The sequence below is a fragment of the Zophobas morio genome, unplaced genomic scaffold (assembly GCF_036711695.1).
Source record: "Zophobas morio isolate AGI-343-1 ecotype UQ-CSIRO unplaced genomic scaffold, CSIRO_AGI_Zmor_V1 ptg000044l, whole genome shotgun sequence".
NCBI lineage: Eukaryota > Metazoa > Arthropoda > Insecta > Coleoptera > Tenebrionidae > Zophobas > Zophobas morio.
In genome coordinates, this window is record NW_026972149.1 from 9,808,766 (window position 1) to 9,827,616 (window position 18,851).

The window sequence follows — 18,851 nt, forward strand, 5'->3', positions numbered from 1 at the left end:
ATATGTTGTAATACTATGATTATTCATTATATTACATGAATGGCTTGTCAAAATGTAGATACGATGTACCGAACACGAGTTTAGAGTGTATGTTACATGTATCTACACGCGTTATAATGAAAAATAAATTGCAAAATATTAAGAAGCATAGTATCTAGGCGTAAAAAAATGAACAATTGAAATTTATGTTTGTCACTCGTGCTGTTGAAAAATGAATGCTATACCTAATGCTAGTAGGTAAATAAGCAAACTTCATTTTGCGCATTTTTTTACACCAGATAGTATATAGTTGTGCAAAAATTTCATCCCGTGTTTTGTGAATGAATAAATTGCTCTTTGAATCACTCACTTTAAAATAAACCTTCCAAAAAATAAGTAGGGACTGAAAGTGGAAAAGAAACTGATCCACAATACACTATTGCTTAGTATGAGCGGTGCTACAAAAAACAGGTACCAACATAAATACAAATCTTGTATATATAATATATATCTGGAACATTACTCACGGTGTGTCTATTCTTTCCCAAATCTAGTAACGCACTTTTCTTTTTCTTTGTCTTCGGTAGGTAGATAAGATTTCCAAAGAATCAAACACACCGCGTCTATTTCGTTTGGAAAATAATGGAACCACACAGTGTATTGTCAAAATCAGTTGTGTCTGTTTCACAATCACGTAACAATGTGTGCGTATATTTTAGAGTAAAATGCGGCACACTATAAAGTTTTTGTTTGATTGTGGAGAGTAATTAACATTTGGACCTGCTACTGAAATAGTAGATGTAACGAAACCTGTAACTATAGTGTGTTTCATTTGTGTCGATTGCCGTCGTTTCGTTTTATTAAATTTAACTACGAATGAAACACACTATAGTTACTATATCACTTACATTCCGTCAATGGTGAGTGTTTGAATGAGCTCTGGTTGTTAGTATGATTTTCCGAAATAATAAAGATTTTTTTTAAGAAAAATTTTTATTTGTCATGGCTAGAACTGTACACGAACTTTTAAGGCCTGACTTCGCACGCAAGTGAGGTTCAGCAGAACGCCAACACCCATTGAAATCACTGTCTGGGAATAACAGTAGATTTAATGGTGCTAAGAAATAATTAACTGCATTTAACCACGTCAACAAACACTAACCAAATCCGTAATATTCATATAAAATTTTAACAATAATATCTAATCAAACAACATAACATAACAGCATTATTATAACGTAGAACACAGTTTTTGAACTGTTCTATAGTTAAATATGGAATTTATTTCGAATAAAATATTTGCAACGGTATGGGTGACATTTTTGTCCGTACTTAACTAAAATTTCGGGACTCAATATTAAAAAACTAGTGTGTTTATATGGTCCAGCCATGATAAAAAAAATTTAAACATGTTTAACTAACATTATAATGTACAAGTGTGTATAATTTGTACAACTCGTGCGATCAATAAGTCGTAAAATGCTGTTATTGTGTGAAAATCAAAAATTTCCAAAGCTAATTGTATTGAAGCACATATTTCAAAAATAGTTACAGCATGTGCTATATTGCTTGTCAAAAAGTGGTTTTTTGAAAAAATGTCACACATACAAATTTACATTAGATATTGTATGAGGCATATGAAAATTTTGTGTGATTTTCAATTTTAACCCATTTGCCCCTCCTCCGTTATACGGTCCATGTAGCTTGAAGACTAGCAAGTGAAGAAAGCACCATATTTTTATTAATAACTCGATGTAATTTTTAAACAGTTCACTTTTTATCTTACTAAGTAAATTATTGTTCCTTCGTGCCCGTTTAGAATATAATCGACTTACTCCCGAAGGGGGCACCCCCTGTTTCGGAGTTGCACCCTTCGGGAATGTGAGCCCGACCCGTCAACCCCCAGGACTTCAGATTTTGACTTCGCATTTTGGGATCCACTTGGGAAGTGTGTTCTCAAAATGACGACCGTCACCGAGTTACTGGAGAGTGACCGGTCGAGGATTGAAGTTATTTTTTGTATCCTAACTGGCCAGTCTAAGTACTTTGATGCTAGACTGAACCAGCGACGTCCTATTAATTCGAATTGCATATACTTACGATTACTAGAGCGCGTCTTCGCGCGAGGATATGGAATACTCATACTACATTAGAAATTAATAGGACCTCACTTGTGGGATTGTACAAAAATGATCAACCGTCTTTCCCTCGCGATTAGTCTTTTGTAGAATTTTCGAGTCCCTCGGGCAAGCAGCAGCGAATGCTGGGACATCGTTGCTGCTCGTCGTGGGTTCATGATAATTGTACAGAAAACCGATCGTGTGTTCACTGTTCATATAACTATGACTCAGTAGAGTGTGGATTATTGAAGATACTAAGTAAACCCGACGACGGTGACGCCGTCGATAGCGATATGAGCAGCAAAAGCAGTTGATTTGATAATCTACGATACCTTCTCCATCAAACTACACAGCGCATACTCGTTCTACGCAAGTTTTTATCTCGGACGATCCAGTGAAGTGCGGCCAACGCGACCCGGCCGAAGAACGTAATTCGATGTATTTAATAAGAGGATATGTCTGGAGGGCAGCCGAGATAAAAATTTGCTGCAGTGTCCACTATGGCGGCACCAAGGAGGGGCGGGGCCTGTCTCAGACATCCGCGGACCTGGAGCTGACGCTGGGTGTGCGACTGTGCAACACCACTTTGTGCCCGTTTTTGGTCGCAAAGCCGTCGTTTTCCACCAGAACGGCCGTCTGGCGTCCCTCCAGCTCGGCGTCTTTGTCGCCGTCCGCTTCCCCTTCGTCCGACTGGTCTGGGGCGCCGCTGCGCTGCCGCTTGTGCTTGCGCCACGCGTTCTGGATCAGCCTCGCACAGTACTCCTCGCGCTGCCTCCACAGAGTGGAGCTCACTGGTTCATAACCGGGTTCGTTCGGGTGAGTTTGCACTTCACTCAGTTCGGTAGACTCGTCGATCTGGTTGCCCTTCCGGGCGAAGAAGTCTTTGGTTAGCGCGTCTAAGATATCTACACAAAACATGAGATCACCCTTGCAAATGGTAATGTCCATCGAAACTATTTTGTATTTGTTAGGTTTGTGGATTTGTAGAGGAGGTTCCAGTACATCCAGGAAGTCCGAGAGCTGATCGTAGCGGATGTACTGGGTGCCATCAGGATCGAACTGTTGCCAGATCTCGTAGTACATGTCGTAATCGTCATCGGTCAGCCCTTCCTGTACATCCTCGGTCGCTTGGGAGTAGTTTTCTAAAATCACAGCGATGTACATGTTGATGACGATCAAGAAAGAAATAACGAGGTAGCTTAGCAGAAAGGCGATGCCTATGGTGGAATTCCCGCAATTCCCTGTCTCTCCTATCTCGTTGTTCGGCAGCTTGCAGTCCTCTTCGTTGATGATCCCGTCGAGAACCCCGTCCCATCCGGCCGAAGTAGACATCTAAACAACAACCCCTCAGCCTAAACCTAAACCCGACTCCAACCTACCTGAAATAGGAGAATCATGGATTGAGCAAATGTTTTGAAGTTATAAACGTCGTCCAATCCGCTCTTGTCCTTCACGTGCATGAAGAATGACATCCCAAAAATGGCAAAGATAAACATGACCAAGAATAACAGTAAACAGATGTTGAATAGTGCAGGCAGTGACATGGCTAATGCGAAAAGCAGTGTGCGGATGCCTTTTGCTCCTTTCACCAAACGCAAAACTCTTCCGACTTTCGCCACACGAACCACTCTCAGTAGTGTCGGTGACACGAAATACTTCTCAATTAAGTCGCTCAAAACCAAGCCCAAAATTGATAATATCACCACTACCAAATCGAATAGGTTCCAAGGTTCCGTGAAGTAGTGATACCGTAAAGCAAACATTTTCATTAGGCACTCAGTACTAAATATAACAATGAAAATCATGTTGAGGTAGTCTAATACTTGGGTAAACGTTTCCTTTTGCTGGTAATGGTCCATAGTCATCGTTAACATGTTCAGACCGATGAACAACATGATTATCATGTCGAATTTTTTATTTGTCACTATTTCAAACACGATGCCTTGAGGTCGCCACTACAACTCTCCCTTGAGCGTCAATAAACCCTACCCCGTCTGTACTTACCCTTGGTCTCGGGATAGCTTTCATCGGTTTCTTCGAACCCATCTTCTTCATGGCGTTGTAGTACTTCTTCTGGTCGTCCGTCATAAATATCTCTAACGAACCTCCCGCTTTTTTCTTTTGCGCATTAAAATTATCAATGATCACACCGATAAACAGATTCAGTGTAAAAAATGATCCAAATATGATAAAGAAGACAAAATACAAATACATATAAATGTTGGTCTCTCGTATAGGTTGCTTATGTATCTGAAAGAAAACGGTTAGATCAAGCCTCAAGCTATCCTCGTAGTACCTCTCTAGAGTCAATGGCGTCGTTCATAATCTGTATCCAGCCTTTGAACGTAGCAACTTGAAACAAACACAGATATGCTTTCCCCACGTGATCAAAATTCATTCGGGAGTTTTCCCAGGTATAGTTCTCCGCTTTGCAAGCATTGTAATCCGGAATGATTTCGTAACTCAACGTCGTTTTGTTTTCATCCACACACTAAAATTCCACGTTAGTGAGTACCGAGCTTTTGTACTTTACCAAAAGTACCTTAAAGTATTTACCAGCAAACAACTGTACACCCATTATAGCAAAAATTAACCAAAAGATTAAGCACACTAGCAGGACATTGAAGATAGATGGTATAGCTTGCACCAGCGCATTTACCACAACCTACGATAGTCGTGGCAGAAAATGGTATTGTTGCAATGACTGTCTTACCCTCATTCCTTGCATCCGCGACATAGCACGTAGCGGCCTCAGAGCTCGAAGCGTTCGCATGGTCTTGAATGCTTGAATACCGCCGGCACCACAAAGAGATGCAATAAAATTGATTAATGACACCTACAGCAAAACGAACGGTTAGTTCCATGGTTACACCTTCCAAGCAAAACGTACCATCACAATAATAAAATCTAACCAGCACCATGCGTTGGTGAAGTATTTCTGAAATCCTAAAGCTAGCCATTTGATCAACATCTCGAAAAAGAATATCACGGTAAATATCCTATCCATGTAGTATAAAATATCTTGCAGAACTGGTCTTTTCGACAGGTGAACGTCTTCCAACGCCAACGCCAGACTGCTTAACAAAATCATCGTGATGACTGCCGTTTCAAAATACTTGTTTTCGATAAGACGGAACGTCTTGTATCTCAAGTTTCCCCAGCCTTGCCAGAACGGCGAGTCTTCGTCTCCTGCCAAGAACGGGAACTGCTTGTAACAAGATTCTGGACAGCAATCGGCCGAATATTCGTCTATGATGTCTTCGGTGTTTGCGTCTATATAGTCGTCAGCTAAGGCCTCCTTACATTCGCAGCCTTCTTCTTCAGTTTCTGAAGATGCAGTGATAATTGGTCACCAAAGCTTACGTTGGAGGCTTACCTTCGGCGATACCTAATTCCTCTTTACTAGCATCACGTTTTTCTTCTTGTTCATCTAATATATCTTCACTACCTTTGTGGCTATCGTTTTTAAACCCGTATGTATGGCTTCCGTAAGACTTATTACTAATTTCGTCATCATCTAGATGACTGATGAAGTCACTGTGGTCCAAAATTGAATTACCTATCGTTTTACTTTTACTGATACTATTCCTGTCCCGTTTTAAATTAACTTTTGAGTCACCTAGAAAAGAAATGGACAGTCTGGGTACCGAAATCTTATTTTGTTGTCTACCATGAACGGTAAGGTCCATTCCCGTTCCAATGGTGACCTCCACCCGATCTTTCGGGTTCTTTTTCATTAACCCGTTCGCCAAAATTTCGTCCTCGGATATTTCTAACGCACAGTCTCTTTCGTCCGACGGTTGATCCGATATCTGATTGGTAAGTTTAAACCTCACCATTTTCACCATATGTAAAACACTAGCCTTTATCCACCTTACAAATCGACCTATTCTGTCGAAGGCCTCTGCTATTTTATTAGTGTCGTTGTCGGCGGTTGGTGCCGAGAGATTCGAGGAACCGAAATTACTCAAAAGCAGGGCCAAGAAAAGGTTAAGAACCTAGAAGGAGCAGTGTGGTTGCTTGCTACGATAGCGAAAAAGTTACATACCACAAGATTGCCAATAACGACAGTTGCTAGGAAGAATGGGATACAAGATACATCACCTACTAACATACAGTCCCACATAGATTCTATCCACTCTCCACACAACACCCTAAATACTATCATAAAGGAATGCATGAAATCTGTGAAATTCCATCTTGGAAGTTCGTGGTCAAGAAATCTGTCGACGTTGTCTGAAAGAGACTTTCTTTGGTAACTGGAAATTATGGGGGGGAGGTGCAGTACCTGTATAATTTTTCCCAAATAGTTGCATGCCCATCACGGCAAAGATAAATATGATAATGCACAGCACAAACGTTAGATTTCCTAAAGCACCCATGGTTCGACCCATAATGGAAATAAGTAAATTCAAAGTTGGCCACGATTTCGCCAATTTGAACACCCTTAACTGAAATCAAGTAATGCAGATATTGCTTCGTGGAACCTTTGTACGAATAACTACTTACCAATCTAAACGACCGCAAAACTGACAATCCTTGAACACCCTCTAAACCAAGTTCTAACAATGATAGAGCTACAATTATGAAATCAAAGATGTTCCAGCCCTCTTGAAAATAATATTTCGGACTCATGGCGACCAGTTTCATAGTTGCTTCAATCATGAAAGTAGCAGTAAAGAACTAAAATTAAAAGTTAGAATTGTCGGACTTCGGTAAAGAGTAACTTACATAGTTTCCGCTTTTTAAAGCTTTCTCTAGATCTTTGTCCATGTCGTGATGATCCAAAGCCATGAACAAAGTGTTGACCACGATGCAAAGCGTAATGAAAAGTTCGACGAATGGATCGAAAACAACTAACGCCACGAATTTCTGAATCACGATCCAGCACTGACAGCAGTCCCACACGCAAAAAATGTCAATTATTTTTAAGGTGTTAGCTAGAACACGTTCCATCACAGTTGGTTCTTCTTCTTCCTCTTCGTTTTCGTCGTTATTGTTTGCTGAGAAAATATAAACAGAAACTGAACGAAGTATTAGTAGAAGTGATATTGACACACTCTTTTTTGGGGAAAGAGGTTTTGTGCAATGCGATAGTGGAGCAGCCGTTCTTAACCGCTGGTTAAGTCTGTATTGTCATCACATTCGCTCTCATAAGCAAGTTAAGGATTAATAAAGTATTGCTGAGTTACTCGAAGAGTACCGCAAGTACAGAGAGTCAATTATGTATTTATTTTCGGTTAAGAACAATGAAGGCCAATATACGTACTAGAAGCTCATGCCGTCACAAATATACGCAGCCAATATGCCGATGAAATGGTACTTTGATTTTAATAATACACCAATTTATTCTAACTAAATGATTAACACCAAATCTAAAAGATTCTAGTGAAAACTAAACTCCTTAACTGTTTGAGTTGTCCTAGCCCGTTTTAACTAGCTCTTCTAGCTAACGCGGAGGAGCTTTAGCTATACAAAAAACTGGTAAACAATTAAGGGTCTAAGGACTTCATGATGTCTAGCTAATCATATCAATTTCGGTGCTTCAATACGTATGGATTTAGTGCTTCACAGATTACTTATTGAAATTATTACTGCTTTTTATTTACCTAATTTAAGTTTTTCTTGTTTTAATTCCGTCCATTTTGTACAATTGTAGTAAATAAATATCATTAGTTTGAGACGAGATATATTTATAGGTGTGTTAGTGCGATTCTATAGTGTTTCAGTAAAGCGTGTTTATGTTTTATGTGAAGGGATGTAGTTTTGGGAGTAAAAAGAAACTAGGGTTTACCTCCGTGTTCGTTGCCACCACTTGCCGCCGCCTGTTCGATGATGTCATTGAGTACTTTTACATCTGAAACCTTGTTATTACTAAACCGAATGCACTAATTAAATAAAGTAACCTTTCATATCCACAACGGTCTGTCTTTGATTACTATCCATATACGCACTACCTAATTGTTTCAGTTTTGATTCGCAAAGTTGTCCGGTAGGACCATCCTGTTGTAATCGTTTAAGATTACCTACTCATTCTAACGTCATTCTTACTTACGTAGTCACCCCTATGAGCCTTATGCGTAATTTCGAAGAAAGAATTAGTAGCCGCAGGAGGAGCATTCCTTATTGACCGACACCGCAGTTGACTCTCTTTCGTTGTTATTTTCCCGCTACCAATCAACCCTCCTAGTAGATCTCCGTGAGATGTATACGACATCCTCGCAGCGTGTGAATTGTACGAAGAATGACGCGACCCTTGAGTTTGAATCATGTTATGTAACAGCAAACACAAGAATACAATAGACTCAAAATATTAAAAAATGCATCCTACCGACTGCGCCATTTACGTACCCAAGTTGGCGTAATACATAGGAAACACCATGGCTCCGTTTTCTTCGCTCATGGGAGTGACGGCGTTGGAGTCGTCCGCGTAGGGGAGGTGTTCTTGCGCGTCTAGATACGTGGAGAGCACCAGCGGCTTGCGGTCCCCTGGCCCCACCATGTGCCTGGTGTTTCTGAGGGTGAACTGGTGGCTTCCTCTTGATCCTCTTCGTAGGTTGAACGGAGATCCCGGTAGACTCAAACTTGCCTGTATACGGGACACGGTCTATACATGCGTGACGTGTTTGTATCTAAAGTTTGTGTGAAAGAAAGCGTAGCATAGTGGTCTACCCACAATACTATGCCGAAAAAAGCTCTGACTATCACCCTTCCTGACTCGTTCCGACCTGCACCGTAACAAAGGCTTAACCAAAATTTACTTGCGCAAGAATGATGAACTAAAAAGAAAGCAGAAAATAAAGTGCTGGCGTTAAATGTGAAAGTAGTTGGAAGAGAGTCTAAACACTATAATTGTCATGATCTTTACTTTGACATCAACCGGAGTCTTTTTGAAAGCAATGTCACTGATGTATATTGAATCGCCTTCAAATATCAAGACACTTACAGCGCTGACTTTCCGTATCTTGCTCAGATTAGGAACTCTTCTGTGTTCACTCACGGAATCTAATCCCTCGGATCTAATGCTAATTTTTTCCTTGTTGTTGTCGTCCTGACCGCTGGCTTGCACCACAAAGCTCTCATAGCTGTGACACGAATAATCCGAAGACGATTTGACGATATCGTGACCCCCTTCGCCTCCGCCGCTGCCGCCGCCACCGCCAGCGCCAGCTGCCACGGCAGCTTCGGCTTCGGCCGCCGCTGCAGCCCTCGCGTCTGCGCGGTCCTGCTTCTCCTTCGCTTTCTCCTCGGCTTCCTAAAGACAAAGCGTGAGAAGCCAAATGAAGCGTTTAAGCCAGATCTACCCTAATAGCTTCCGCTTCTGCTTCCTCTTCATCTTGTGCCTTTTTCTGCAGTTCGTCGTACGACATGGCGACAATGGCCAAAATCAAGTTAACCAAATAAAACGAGCCCAAGAAGATAATAACGATAAAAAATAACATGTGCCAAGGACCAGCCGATCGCAAAACCTACAAACGTGAGCGGTAAGTTTAGTTCTAAGGGTGACCGTTGCGTTACCAATTGATATAAATTTTCCCAGTAATCCTGGGTCATTAATCTAAAGGCTGAAAGGAAGGCCCAACCGAATGTATCAAAGCTTGTGTATCCGTAGTTCGGGTTTTCACCGTAACCTTGGAGACACATGTAGCCCGGTTTACACTGTCCGGCACCAGAAGAATTCCCACACAACGGTCGCTCTCCTTTGTCTTCGTCGTAATACCAGTTGGCTACAGGTGGTGTGTTAGAACATCGATTTTTTAAGTAAACGGTTACTTACTTTCGTTACTCATAAATCTCTCCCAGTTTTCGGCGGTGAGGTTCCCCCATGAACCGTCCATGGGAAAATTTTTGATACATTTTTGTGTTAGAACTCCCATATAAATTTGTAAACCCATCAGTGCGAATACAGAAAGCGAAAACATCGTTAGAATTATCACATCTCGTAGATTTTTTACAGATTCTATTACAGCTCCGACGATAGTCTTTAATCCTTGAAAAGTGGTGTAAGGAAAGTTGCTTTTTTTTAGAAAGGAGGGTTACCTGGCACAATGGCAACAGTTTTTAGAGCTCGTAGTACCCTAAATGTTCTCAAGGCAGCAAGATTCCCAAGGTCTATACCCATGGTAACATAACTGTAAAATCAGTTCTTTTAAGATATTTCTTAGATTTTTTCGCGGTTTACTAAAAGCGGTTTCTTTTTCATATTATACTAAACAACACAATTTACGTCATAATGCTTAAAATTTTTACTAACTTCATAAACAGTCTAAATCTACGAAAAGTATCTATGTTTCGGTTCACTTCTAACTGAAATTAGAACTAATCTATTCTATGTGTTTGCTGGGATCTAGTTTTTAGAACAAGTATTAATTTCTAATAAAACTACGAATCGTTCTACATTGGTGAAGACAATAGCAGACACAATAAACTCACTTGTATATTTTAAATGCAATTAGCCAAAATTACAATCTTTTAAGCCAATAAAAATATTGATCAAGGCGTGGAGTAAAAGGAACGTTAGATCAAATTTCCATAAACAAGAAATTACTGAAAAATGAAGGAATAGATGCATCTGTTAACAAATTTCATATATACGTATAGAGACAAGATTTTGGGGTTGTTTTATTCTGTCATCACTAGTCTAACTCGTTTGTGAAGGTGGAAGTGTTGTTTTGATTTCGGTTGCTCTTGCTGTTCTCTTATACGATACCAAAATGTTTATTGTCTGTTCGTTTTGCTTGTACCTATAAAGTTTTACCGGACGACGGCATCTCGGTTAAGAATTGAGGTCCCAAAAGTTGATTCTTAGATTCCGTAGGGTGTGTATGGCGTCAAAACCTTTGGTGTCAAAAAAGGTTAATAAAATTTTATAGGGTACAACCAAAACGGATGATATAGATATAAATAGATCGGCTAGTTGTTGAAACGGGATTTAACTCTAATCTAAGTAACGTCTATGGTCTAGGTCTAAGCTACTCACGCTAAAGCTATGACTACGAAGTCGAGCCAATTCCATGCATCTCTAAGGTAGGTGAACGGTTGAAGAATAAAACCTCTCGCCATCACCTTCACAGCTGATTCAAACGTGTAGATGCCAGTGAAAATTACTCTAAAACAGCACACTGCGATTTGAACAAGGCACAAAAGGCGACTTACTCTGTTGATTCTACGGTGGGTGTCGTGGGCATAATCATGAGGATACAATTGACCAAGATGGTGGTAATGATGAAAAGAGAAAACAAAGGATGCACTAGAATGTAAATGGCTACCCGACGGATTGGATTGAAAGGATCGAGTATCCATAGAGCATTGGTTGCACTAAATCTGAATATGTCTTTGCCTTTACTAACTACTACAAAAGTCTGAAAACAAAGTTATTGATAATCCGGAAAATCCAGTTTCGGCGATCATACTACTTTTTGGTTGTGGTAAAAAGGGTCGATGTCTTCGAGCGGTGTGCTGGCCAATTCCGGGGGAAATCCACCGTGAAGACGAACTGGTAAAGGTAATCCTTGCTCCAGAGCTGCGTCAGGTTGGGGGCCTTCATCTTCGTCCTCGTCCTCATACCGAATCTGCGTACAGACTCCGTCTTAGAAGACTTGAAGATTGCAACTGTTAACAATTTTGCAGATCTACCTTCCGGTACATCGGCAAAATCTCGCTCTGTGGTATTGCGTGTAGAATTTAACATGTGTCGTGTGGAAAAAGTGATGTCAGACCTTCCAATTAATAATAAGAAAAAACACACAGGCTCAAAAGATTCACTATAGCCATCTTATCTGGTAAACGGAATAACGCAGGTTCTCTTCCTTTGGTTTATTGAGTGGATACAGATTCTTGATCAACAACAAAATAAACTCCATATTTACAAACTCTACTCAAGAAGAGAAATTTGCAACACATACAACATGCAACTGTTCAGTGTATACAGTTGATTTGCAATCAATTGCTTGATTCAAGTCAACTTTTCTGTACAGTTTCAAGCTTCAGAAGCTGTTGTGAGTTATTTCTGTCGCAAATGGTCTGTGCTGTCGTTTGAACGTGTGTTCAAAAATCATCAAACTTGAGGTTTGACGATCGTGTGTGCTCGTGGTTGGCAGTTGGTTTTTATCGTGTAAACTGTGCTGTGTATGGCAGTCTACCCAGAACTAAAGCAGTGTTGCAGCGGTAATGCTAACGCTTCCACTATCTTCAATGTTGATTGAAAGTTTTAGAGAGTGGAATAAAATTAAACAAAGCCTTATCTAAACTCGATTTAATTCATTCAACTAATATCAAACATGCTTCAACTCGCTGAGTCAGTGGTTCATGTGTCACTGTGTCAAACCCTGGCTTCTTTTTGAACGAAATCAGTGTTGAGTGGTTGTCAGTCGTGTGATCACGGTTTAAATTCAATTCAAAATAATGCACACAAGACGGTGGAGATGCAGTAAATCATCTAATCAAGCATGAACAAAATGAAGCATTTATTCAGATGCAACTGACGATATAGAAGAGAAAGGAAACAGAGGAAACAGTGGTTTGTGAGCCATATCGTGGCGTTACCCATCAAAAATTTTGAAAAATCGTCAGAGGCATTAATTACCTAAAAAGCAACTCTTTTGAGCATTTTTAATGAGGAAATCTTACTTCTTTTTTCTTTTTCCTGCGTCCAAAACCGGTCTGCAATAAAGGTTATATAATTTAACATCGATAAGCACAAACATCGCTTCGCTACACTACATCACACGACTCCGTGGTGATTAGTCAGCCTGAGAAGGACCACCAATCAATCACACGACTCCTAAAACTAGCCTCAGGAGTAGCTACACTACCACTCTCATGATACGCCATTGGCGAATGATCTCACTTTCAAACGCGCTTTTTTACTAGAAATTGCATTTCAAATCGCAATGAACACAAAAATGCGTAAAATGGACATGGAAAAATTACTTTATACTGTAAATCCCTCACGTAACGAAGCACCACTCGGCTAAACAAACACAGAAATAGAAACATTTATAATATGATATGAGAATGCATAATTAAAACAGTCGGAAAAGTAGAAGGTTTTTCTCATCTTCCAAGCATCTCAGGTTGAAGAACTAACGAGAAAAATGTAGACTGCCGTGTCATATTGATTACCTTCACCTTGTCGTCTCCCTGTTATCGTTTTACTTATTCGGAAAATGTTCAAAGGCATCAACATCTGAGAATGATTGAATACCCGGTAACTGCAGCCAAAATAATGTTCTAAAAACGGCGTGCCACCTTCATAAAAGGAAATTAGAGTCGGCTGCTGTTCTCCAGCTTTAGTTGGTAATTCCGTGAATGTCATATCATATGCCAAAGACTGTACTTAGTTGACACGAGTTGACTAATATTTGCATGCATTTAAATTCAGTCGGTTTGGGCCTAAAAAGTCGGTGTATTATTCAGGGCGCCAACTTCCAATGGTAATTTAAATCCTAGTTGAGCACCCCTTAGAATTTCATTTTCCGAGATCAATAAAACAATAAAAACTTAGATATTTTGACAAGGGAATAAGACTTTTTTTTGTAAGCATCCATCGTAAATTTTTCAGAAATAATCTAGTTCTAAAAGAACGTAATGTCTCTGAAACACATTCCATGATATTTCACATACATGTTTCTGAAACATTTTACCATCAATTAAAAGACGGGCTCCAGTATATTTTGCCGTCACAGATAAATATTTTATTTTTTAGCTATAGTCCGATTTCACATTTACGCAATTTCTTTCCGTAATTAAGAAAAATTTAAAGAAATACATGCTGTGAATAAGTGACACCAACAGTAATGTAAAACAGAGCCAACTCTAATATCTTTTTTTTTGTCGCACTGCGTATAATTTTCTACAACATAGTCTAGATAGACATTTATCTAGTTCCTAGGTGCGCTTTAACAACGACATTGTATCTTTCTTTTAGTCTAAAAATGGTCTACAAAATTTAACCTAAAATAAACACATACAAACGACAAGCATCCAAATAATATTGAAAATCCAGCATATTCTACTCCAAACTACTCTGTGCCACCGTACAAATTCCCAAAGAAATGGGAAAAACTCCCAGTTGTTCCATACGAACATCCACAACTAATTAGGTAGGTGATGGTACGTGTTTTAGTGGTAATACGCATTAGTATTATTGGTTGCCTATCTTCAAAATTAGAAATCTATGTTCAAAGTTAAAATAATAGAAGTAAACGAGCAAATAAATATAGTTAAAAAACATAATGTTCCAAAATGTAATTAGACTTTGAAGTTGTAGATGATTGTAATGGATACGTCTAATTCTAGGACGTGATCTGTTCAAGTGGGTGAAAATGAAGATTTTGGGTTTTTGCACGATAGATGTGTGTATTTAGAATTCATTTATTCTGGACTAATCGTATTTTGGATTGAATAAATTAACCCCTTTGGGGTGGACTCAAGTATTTTGAATACCAGATTTTTACCATTATTTTATGTTACCAACTGCTAGTGAGAGTGCCATCAAATCGAAATATTACTACCAAAAGTTTGATTTTGAAATTTTAGAAATAATCGTAATGTCAAAAAATATCCGACACATAGATGAACTTTCACAATATAAAATATTTTTATCGATTATCACAACACGTTGGCTTCGCATTTATAAAAATGTCGATCCACAGTATCACACAAAGCTGAAATTTATTAATCTAATAGATTTAGTTTCTAAAACCTTTTTAATTCCACATAAATGAAAAATTTATCGAAATACCGGCCAGCTTTTATGTTTTGAGTTACGATCCAAATACAGATATGGTCGATAGGGGCCAATGTGCTTCGAGGTTTTATAACGTCGCAAAAATTTTCTCTCGTGTTGGGCTACGAAACGAGAGCACGCGCGAAAACGTGCTTTTGATATTTTTGAGTTAACTTTTATTTCCATGACGTACTAAAACCCCCGCATCGTAGCTCATCTTGCCGGCTTTACCATAGCAAATTTATCTGGCAGGAAAACAGGATATTATCATCTTCAGTTGTGGGTATTAAACATTAAGAAGACGTTAAATAATTCAGTATGATTGTCGCGAAGTTAATAAGTTTTGCCAGAGTTGGTTGCTTACTCGATTCAGACGTATTTTAATCCTGTTTACTAATTTGAAACTTTGCTACTGCATTATTTATCGCTATTTTCAATCAGCTTATACTGTTAACATTTCCTTTCTGTATATTTAAATTTTAGATTTTGATTTTGCGAGAAGATTAAGAGATGATACGTCGGCTTTAAAAGTGACACGGCGACGTTACTATATAAAAAGAAAGAAAAGCACTATACAGCAAAGTTCTTTTCTCATCAAATTTTAATCATTTCTACACGCCACAGCACAAGCAGTAAAATATTGATCTATTTATTCATTTCCGTGACGCTTAATTTTAGGTGTTCGGCTTTTTCTGGAAAGCAATCTAGGTATATGTATATAGGAATTACGAACAATATAAATCTGCGATGGCTAATCTCGGGTTACACTTTTTATAGGTACGGTAGCTGGGGGAAATTGATATTCTCGTCTCGTGTAACTCGAGATGACGTTAATGACGATGTAACTGTGAAAATCGAGGACTTTGAGTATTAACAATATAAACATTAAGACATGCATGCTTTCAAGCACTGTTTTACATACATAGAGTCCTGGGAAAATAAATACAAACAGATATATGTATATATGTATAATATATACACATGGAGAATGTCGGAGATGTGCGCAATTTCGACCAACAGTTCACCCTCGGTAAGGGAGTGAATGTGGGGGCAGATATTTTCGCGTCTGGGGACGGCTGGGCGTCACTGGACGTACGTCACGTTAGAAAAAAGTCATGAAAAACGGGACGTACGTCTAGCCGAACGTGAAAATAAATGTGACCCGTTATTGGTATATGTGGTCTCTGGGATGCTAAAATTTCGAGATGTGAGGTGAAATGAGGCGATGAAAGAGGCGAATTTTACATGTACCTCTCCTTCAGCTCTTTTCTTTTCCAGCTCCTTCTGTTTAGCATATTCTTCTGCAATTCTAGCCTCGATGATCGCAAGCGACTCTCGCGTAAATGGACGGAATAGGCTGCGCTCCTCCTCGGACGATAAGTCAGAGGCGTCGGACATGTCTCCTCGCGCCTAGGCCCCCACGATACCCTAAAACAATACACATGAACAAAGTGGAAGAATTGCCTTCCAAACGTCAAGAACATGTGGCGAATGTACGAGCTTAATTCAGGATGATTTAACCGAATGATTACCAATAACGAAAGCAAACTGAGCTTGGGAAGCAGCAAAGTATCATATTTTAGGAGAAACGGCAAAATATCAAGCGCACTTGAAGCTTTAACCCAAGGTTGGCATATTTCTTCAGATATAGATTTTTGGTAAAGTAGCGCGGAACCGTCGAAGTGCATCGGAGGAAAATCCGAAATAAAGTCCGGGATAGAGCTTTGAGGTTTCACTTTTATGGGTCGTAATTTGAATGGATCACTTTTTTTAAGTATAATATGCATGAGTTTTTAACATGCCGTATTGTCCTTGTCCTGTAAAACATGAACCGTGTAATTCTCTGATGCAAGAGAGAGATGAAACGAAAATTGATTATTTCCATTCGCCTTCTCAAGGAAAGTGAGACAGGGATAAATGTAATTGTGCGGGTCTCCTGCAGTAGTATGTTTATCTTTTTCTAGCATATAAATTGCATATATGTTCGTTTCATTCTGCGTTGTGTTTAATTATTCGCTCAATGTGATCTAAGAGGAAAATTGTATGATATTGGGGTAAAAGCGATTTGGGAAAATTTTGGATCGACGCGCAAGCGACGACATGCGGTCTATTGCAATTTAAATGCCAACCTATGGGAGGGTATCAAAAAAATGCTTCTACCTCATTTTGAATTCTCGATGTCATCAATTAAAATCAATGTGCTTAGTATTGATGGAAGCTTCATTCATACGGTTCACGGTAATCATTCCTTTGCCAATTCGTAAAACATCGTTTGGGCTTTTCAAGCTTGATTGCGTTTGCTAGCTAACACTGAACCACCTCGCAATCACACAAATTTGACGTTACTCAAACTGTACTGTCTTTATCGTCTCACTATAATTAAAATTAAAATAATTAGGTTAGTACTTAACTGTTTGATTCGTTAATTAACATTGCTTTAAGTTTCTGACTTGATGCGTTTGTTTCCCAACCTTGTACAAGTTTAATCATATTTATACCAGTACGCACTAAAAAAATTTTAACAGTGTGGTGATTGGCACTTGACTTAGATTTAAATTAACACAAAGTCGTGGGTTTTTAGACGGGGGTTTATTTTCAAACTCTTTTAGTTTGTTAACAGTTCGTTCAACCTTGCTCACGCGACCGCCATGTTCTCTCTACTCCCCTCGCGTCACGACGCCTCGCGTCGCATACAGGCGCCGCATAACCATCGCAGGTACCCATGTCCACAATCACGGCACCGACACTTCCGCCCTCTACCAATGACAGCTGCGCCCCTCACACTCCCTCCCACTCCCCATTTTGACATTTTCTTTCACCCTGACAATATCCAATTATAATTAATCGTAACACCAGACAAATGCGAATTTCTCCGCGTTCGCGCATCAAACGGTCCGTCGCGACCCTCCCGGATCCGCCCGGACGCCGAATCACCCCTCAGGCGTATATTTTTCTAAATACCGCTCCGGTTAACATTTTAGCTCGGAGGGCTTGTTGTTATTCCGTTGTTTGAATTTCAAACTTTGTTTTTGTTATCTCCCTCCCCCCCATTGCCGCATGGAGAACGACGCGCCCTCTGTGTTTGCCCCTACAACTTTATCCAGCTTTGTTCAAACAACAAGATCGCTTAATTACACACAGCACAGATAATAAAGCAATGACGGCGAAATGAGAAAATTCCTCCAATTTTCTTTATAACTTGGCTCATTAGGTATGGACGCGCTCACTGAAAGGAAATACGAGCTTTATCGATTGGGGTAATTCGGCTTAATTTGTTATTTGTGTGATTCTCGGAAACTAAACGTCAAATGTCAGACGTACGTAAAAATATCACGAGTTGTGACCTTTTCATTCCAAACACAACCACGTGATACGCGAATCGCGCTCGTATTTAATCGGGGAATAATACACAAGTCAGTTATTTGTTTTCGGTAATACGTGAATAATACGTCGCGTAAATAACGTTTACCGGCGCCCACGCGACAACGGGCCAATCAGGGGCGTCACCGTCCTCACGTGAACGCTCGTTACAGTGAACATACTATAGGCGGTTAATCGGGGCAAGAATTCTTCATTACCATTTTTATATTTACGATGCGAGTTCACGAAAATTTTATGTGCTTATTTTCGTGCCTCGTGATCGATTTATATAAATTTTACACATCTTCTATTGATTCATTCATAATTTCGTATTTTATAGGGCTATATTTTTTAATTCGTGGTACATGTTGCATTAAATGTCTTACTGCGGACAAATAGGCTACAAAACTCGAATGGGAGGGCTAAAGGAAATAATCGCCCATTTCTGTTTCAGTGGCTTTTTATATTTAGTGAATAAATAAACAATATCTGCAAAAAGTGTATCGATCGCAATTGTGTTTTGTATACAGAGTAACGTATAATAAGTTTTCTTTTTTATGTGCTTTCTGCTACAATGGTAAAAACATGAACAGGTCTTGAGCCATTCCCACGCTTGTATTGCGGTCGGTGGCTGTGTCTATATCTAATATTCACATTCATAT

General features: G+C 39.5%; 1 protein-coding gene across 8 annotated transcripts; it reads right to left on the minus strand.

Annotated features, from left to right (window-relative positions):
* Positions 1-281: 281 nt before the first annotated feature.
* LOC135141461 (sodium channel protein para-like) lies at positions 282-18,135 on the minus strand. 8 transcript variants are annotated; one of them, XM_064072576.1, is made up of 28 exons: positions 17,241-18,134; positions 16,081-16,257; positions 12,729-12,761; positions 11,516-11,671; positions 11,256-11,461; positions 11,080-11,208; positions 10,140-10,231; positions 9,877-10,089; positions 9,618-9,826; positions 9,404-9,568; positions 9,100-9,354; positions 8,451-8,688; positions 8,155-8,354; positions 8,006-8,102; positions 7,894-7,956; positions 6,831-7,123; positions 6,609-6,782; positions 6,388-6,550; positions 6,148-6,335; positions 5,770-6,097; positions 5,476-5,718; positions 4,990-5,426; positions 4,813-4,935; positions 4,642-4,764; positions 4,396-4,590; positions 4,104-4,349; positions 3,479-4,054; positions 282-3,431 (listed from the first exon to the last, which is right to left on the minus strand). In XM_064072576.1, exons 2-28 carry the CDS (start codon positions 16,225-16,227, stop codon positions 2,631-2,633), a joined length of 6,093 nt encoding a protein of 2,030 aa, XP_063928646.1. In that variant the 5' UTR covers positions 16,228-16,257; positions 17,241-18,134; the 3' UTR covers positions 282-2,630. The 8 variants fall into 8 exon arrangements, with proteins under 8 accessions (XP_063928646.1, XP_063928644.1, XP_063928643.1 ...); XM_064072574.1 differs by having other exon boundaries at positions 9,046-9,354; XM_064072573.1 differs by having other exon boundaries at positions 9,046-9,354; positions 11,513-11,671.
* Positions 18,136-18,851: the final 716 nt, after the last annotated feature.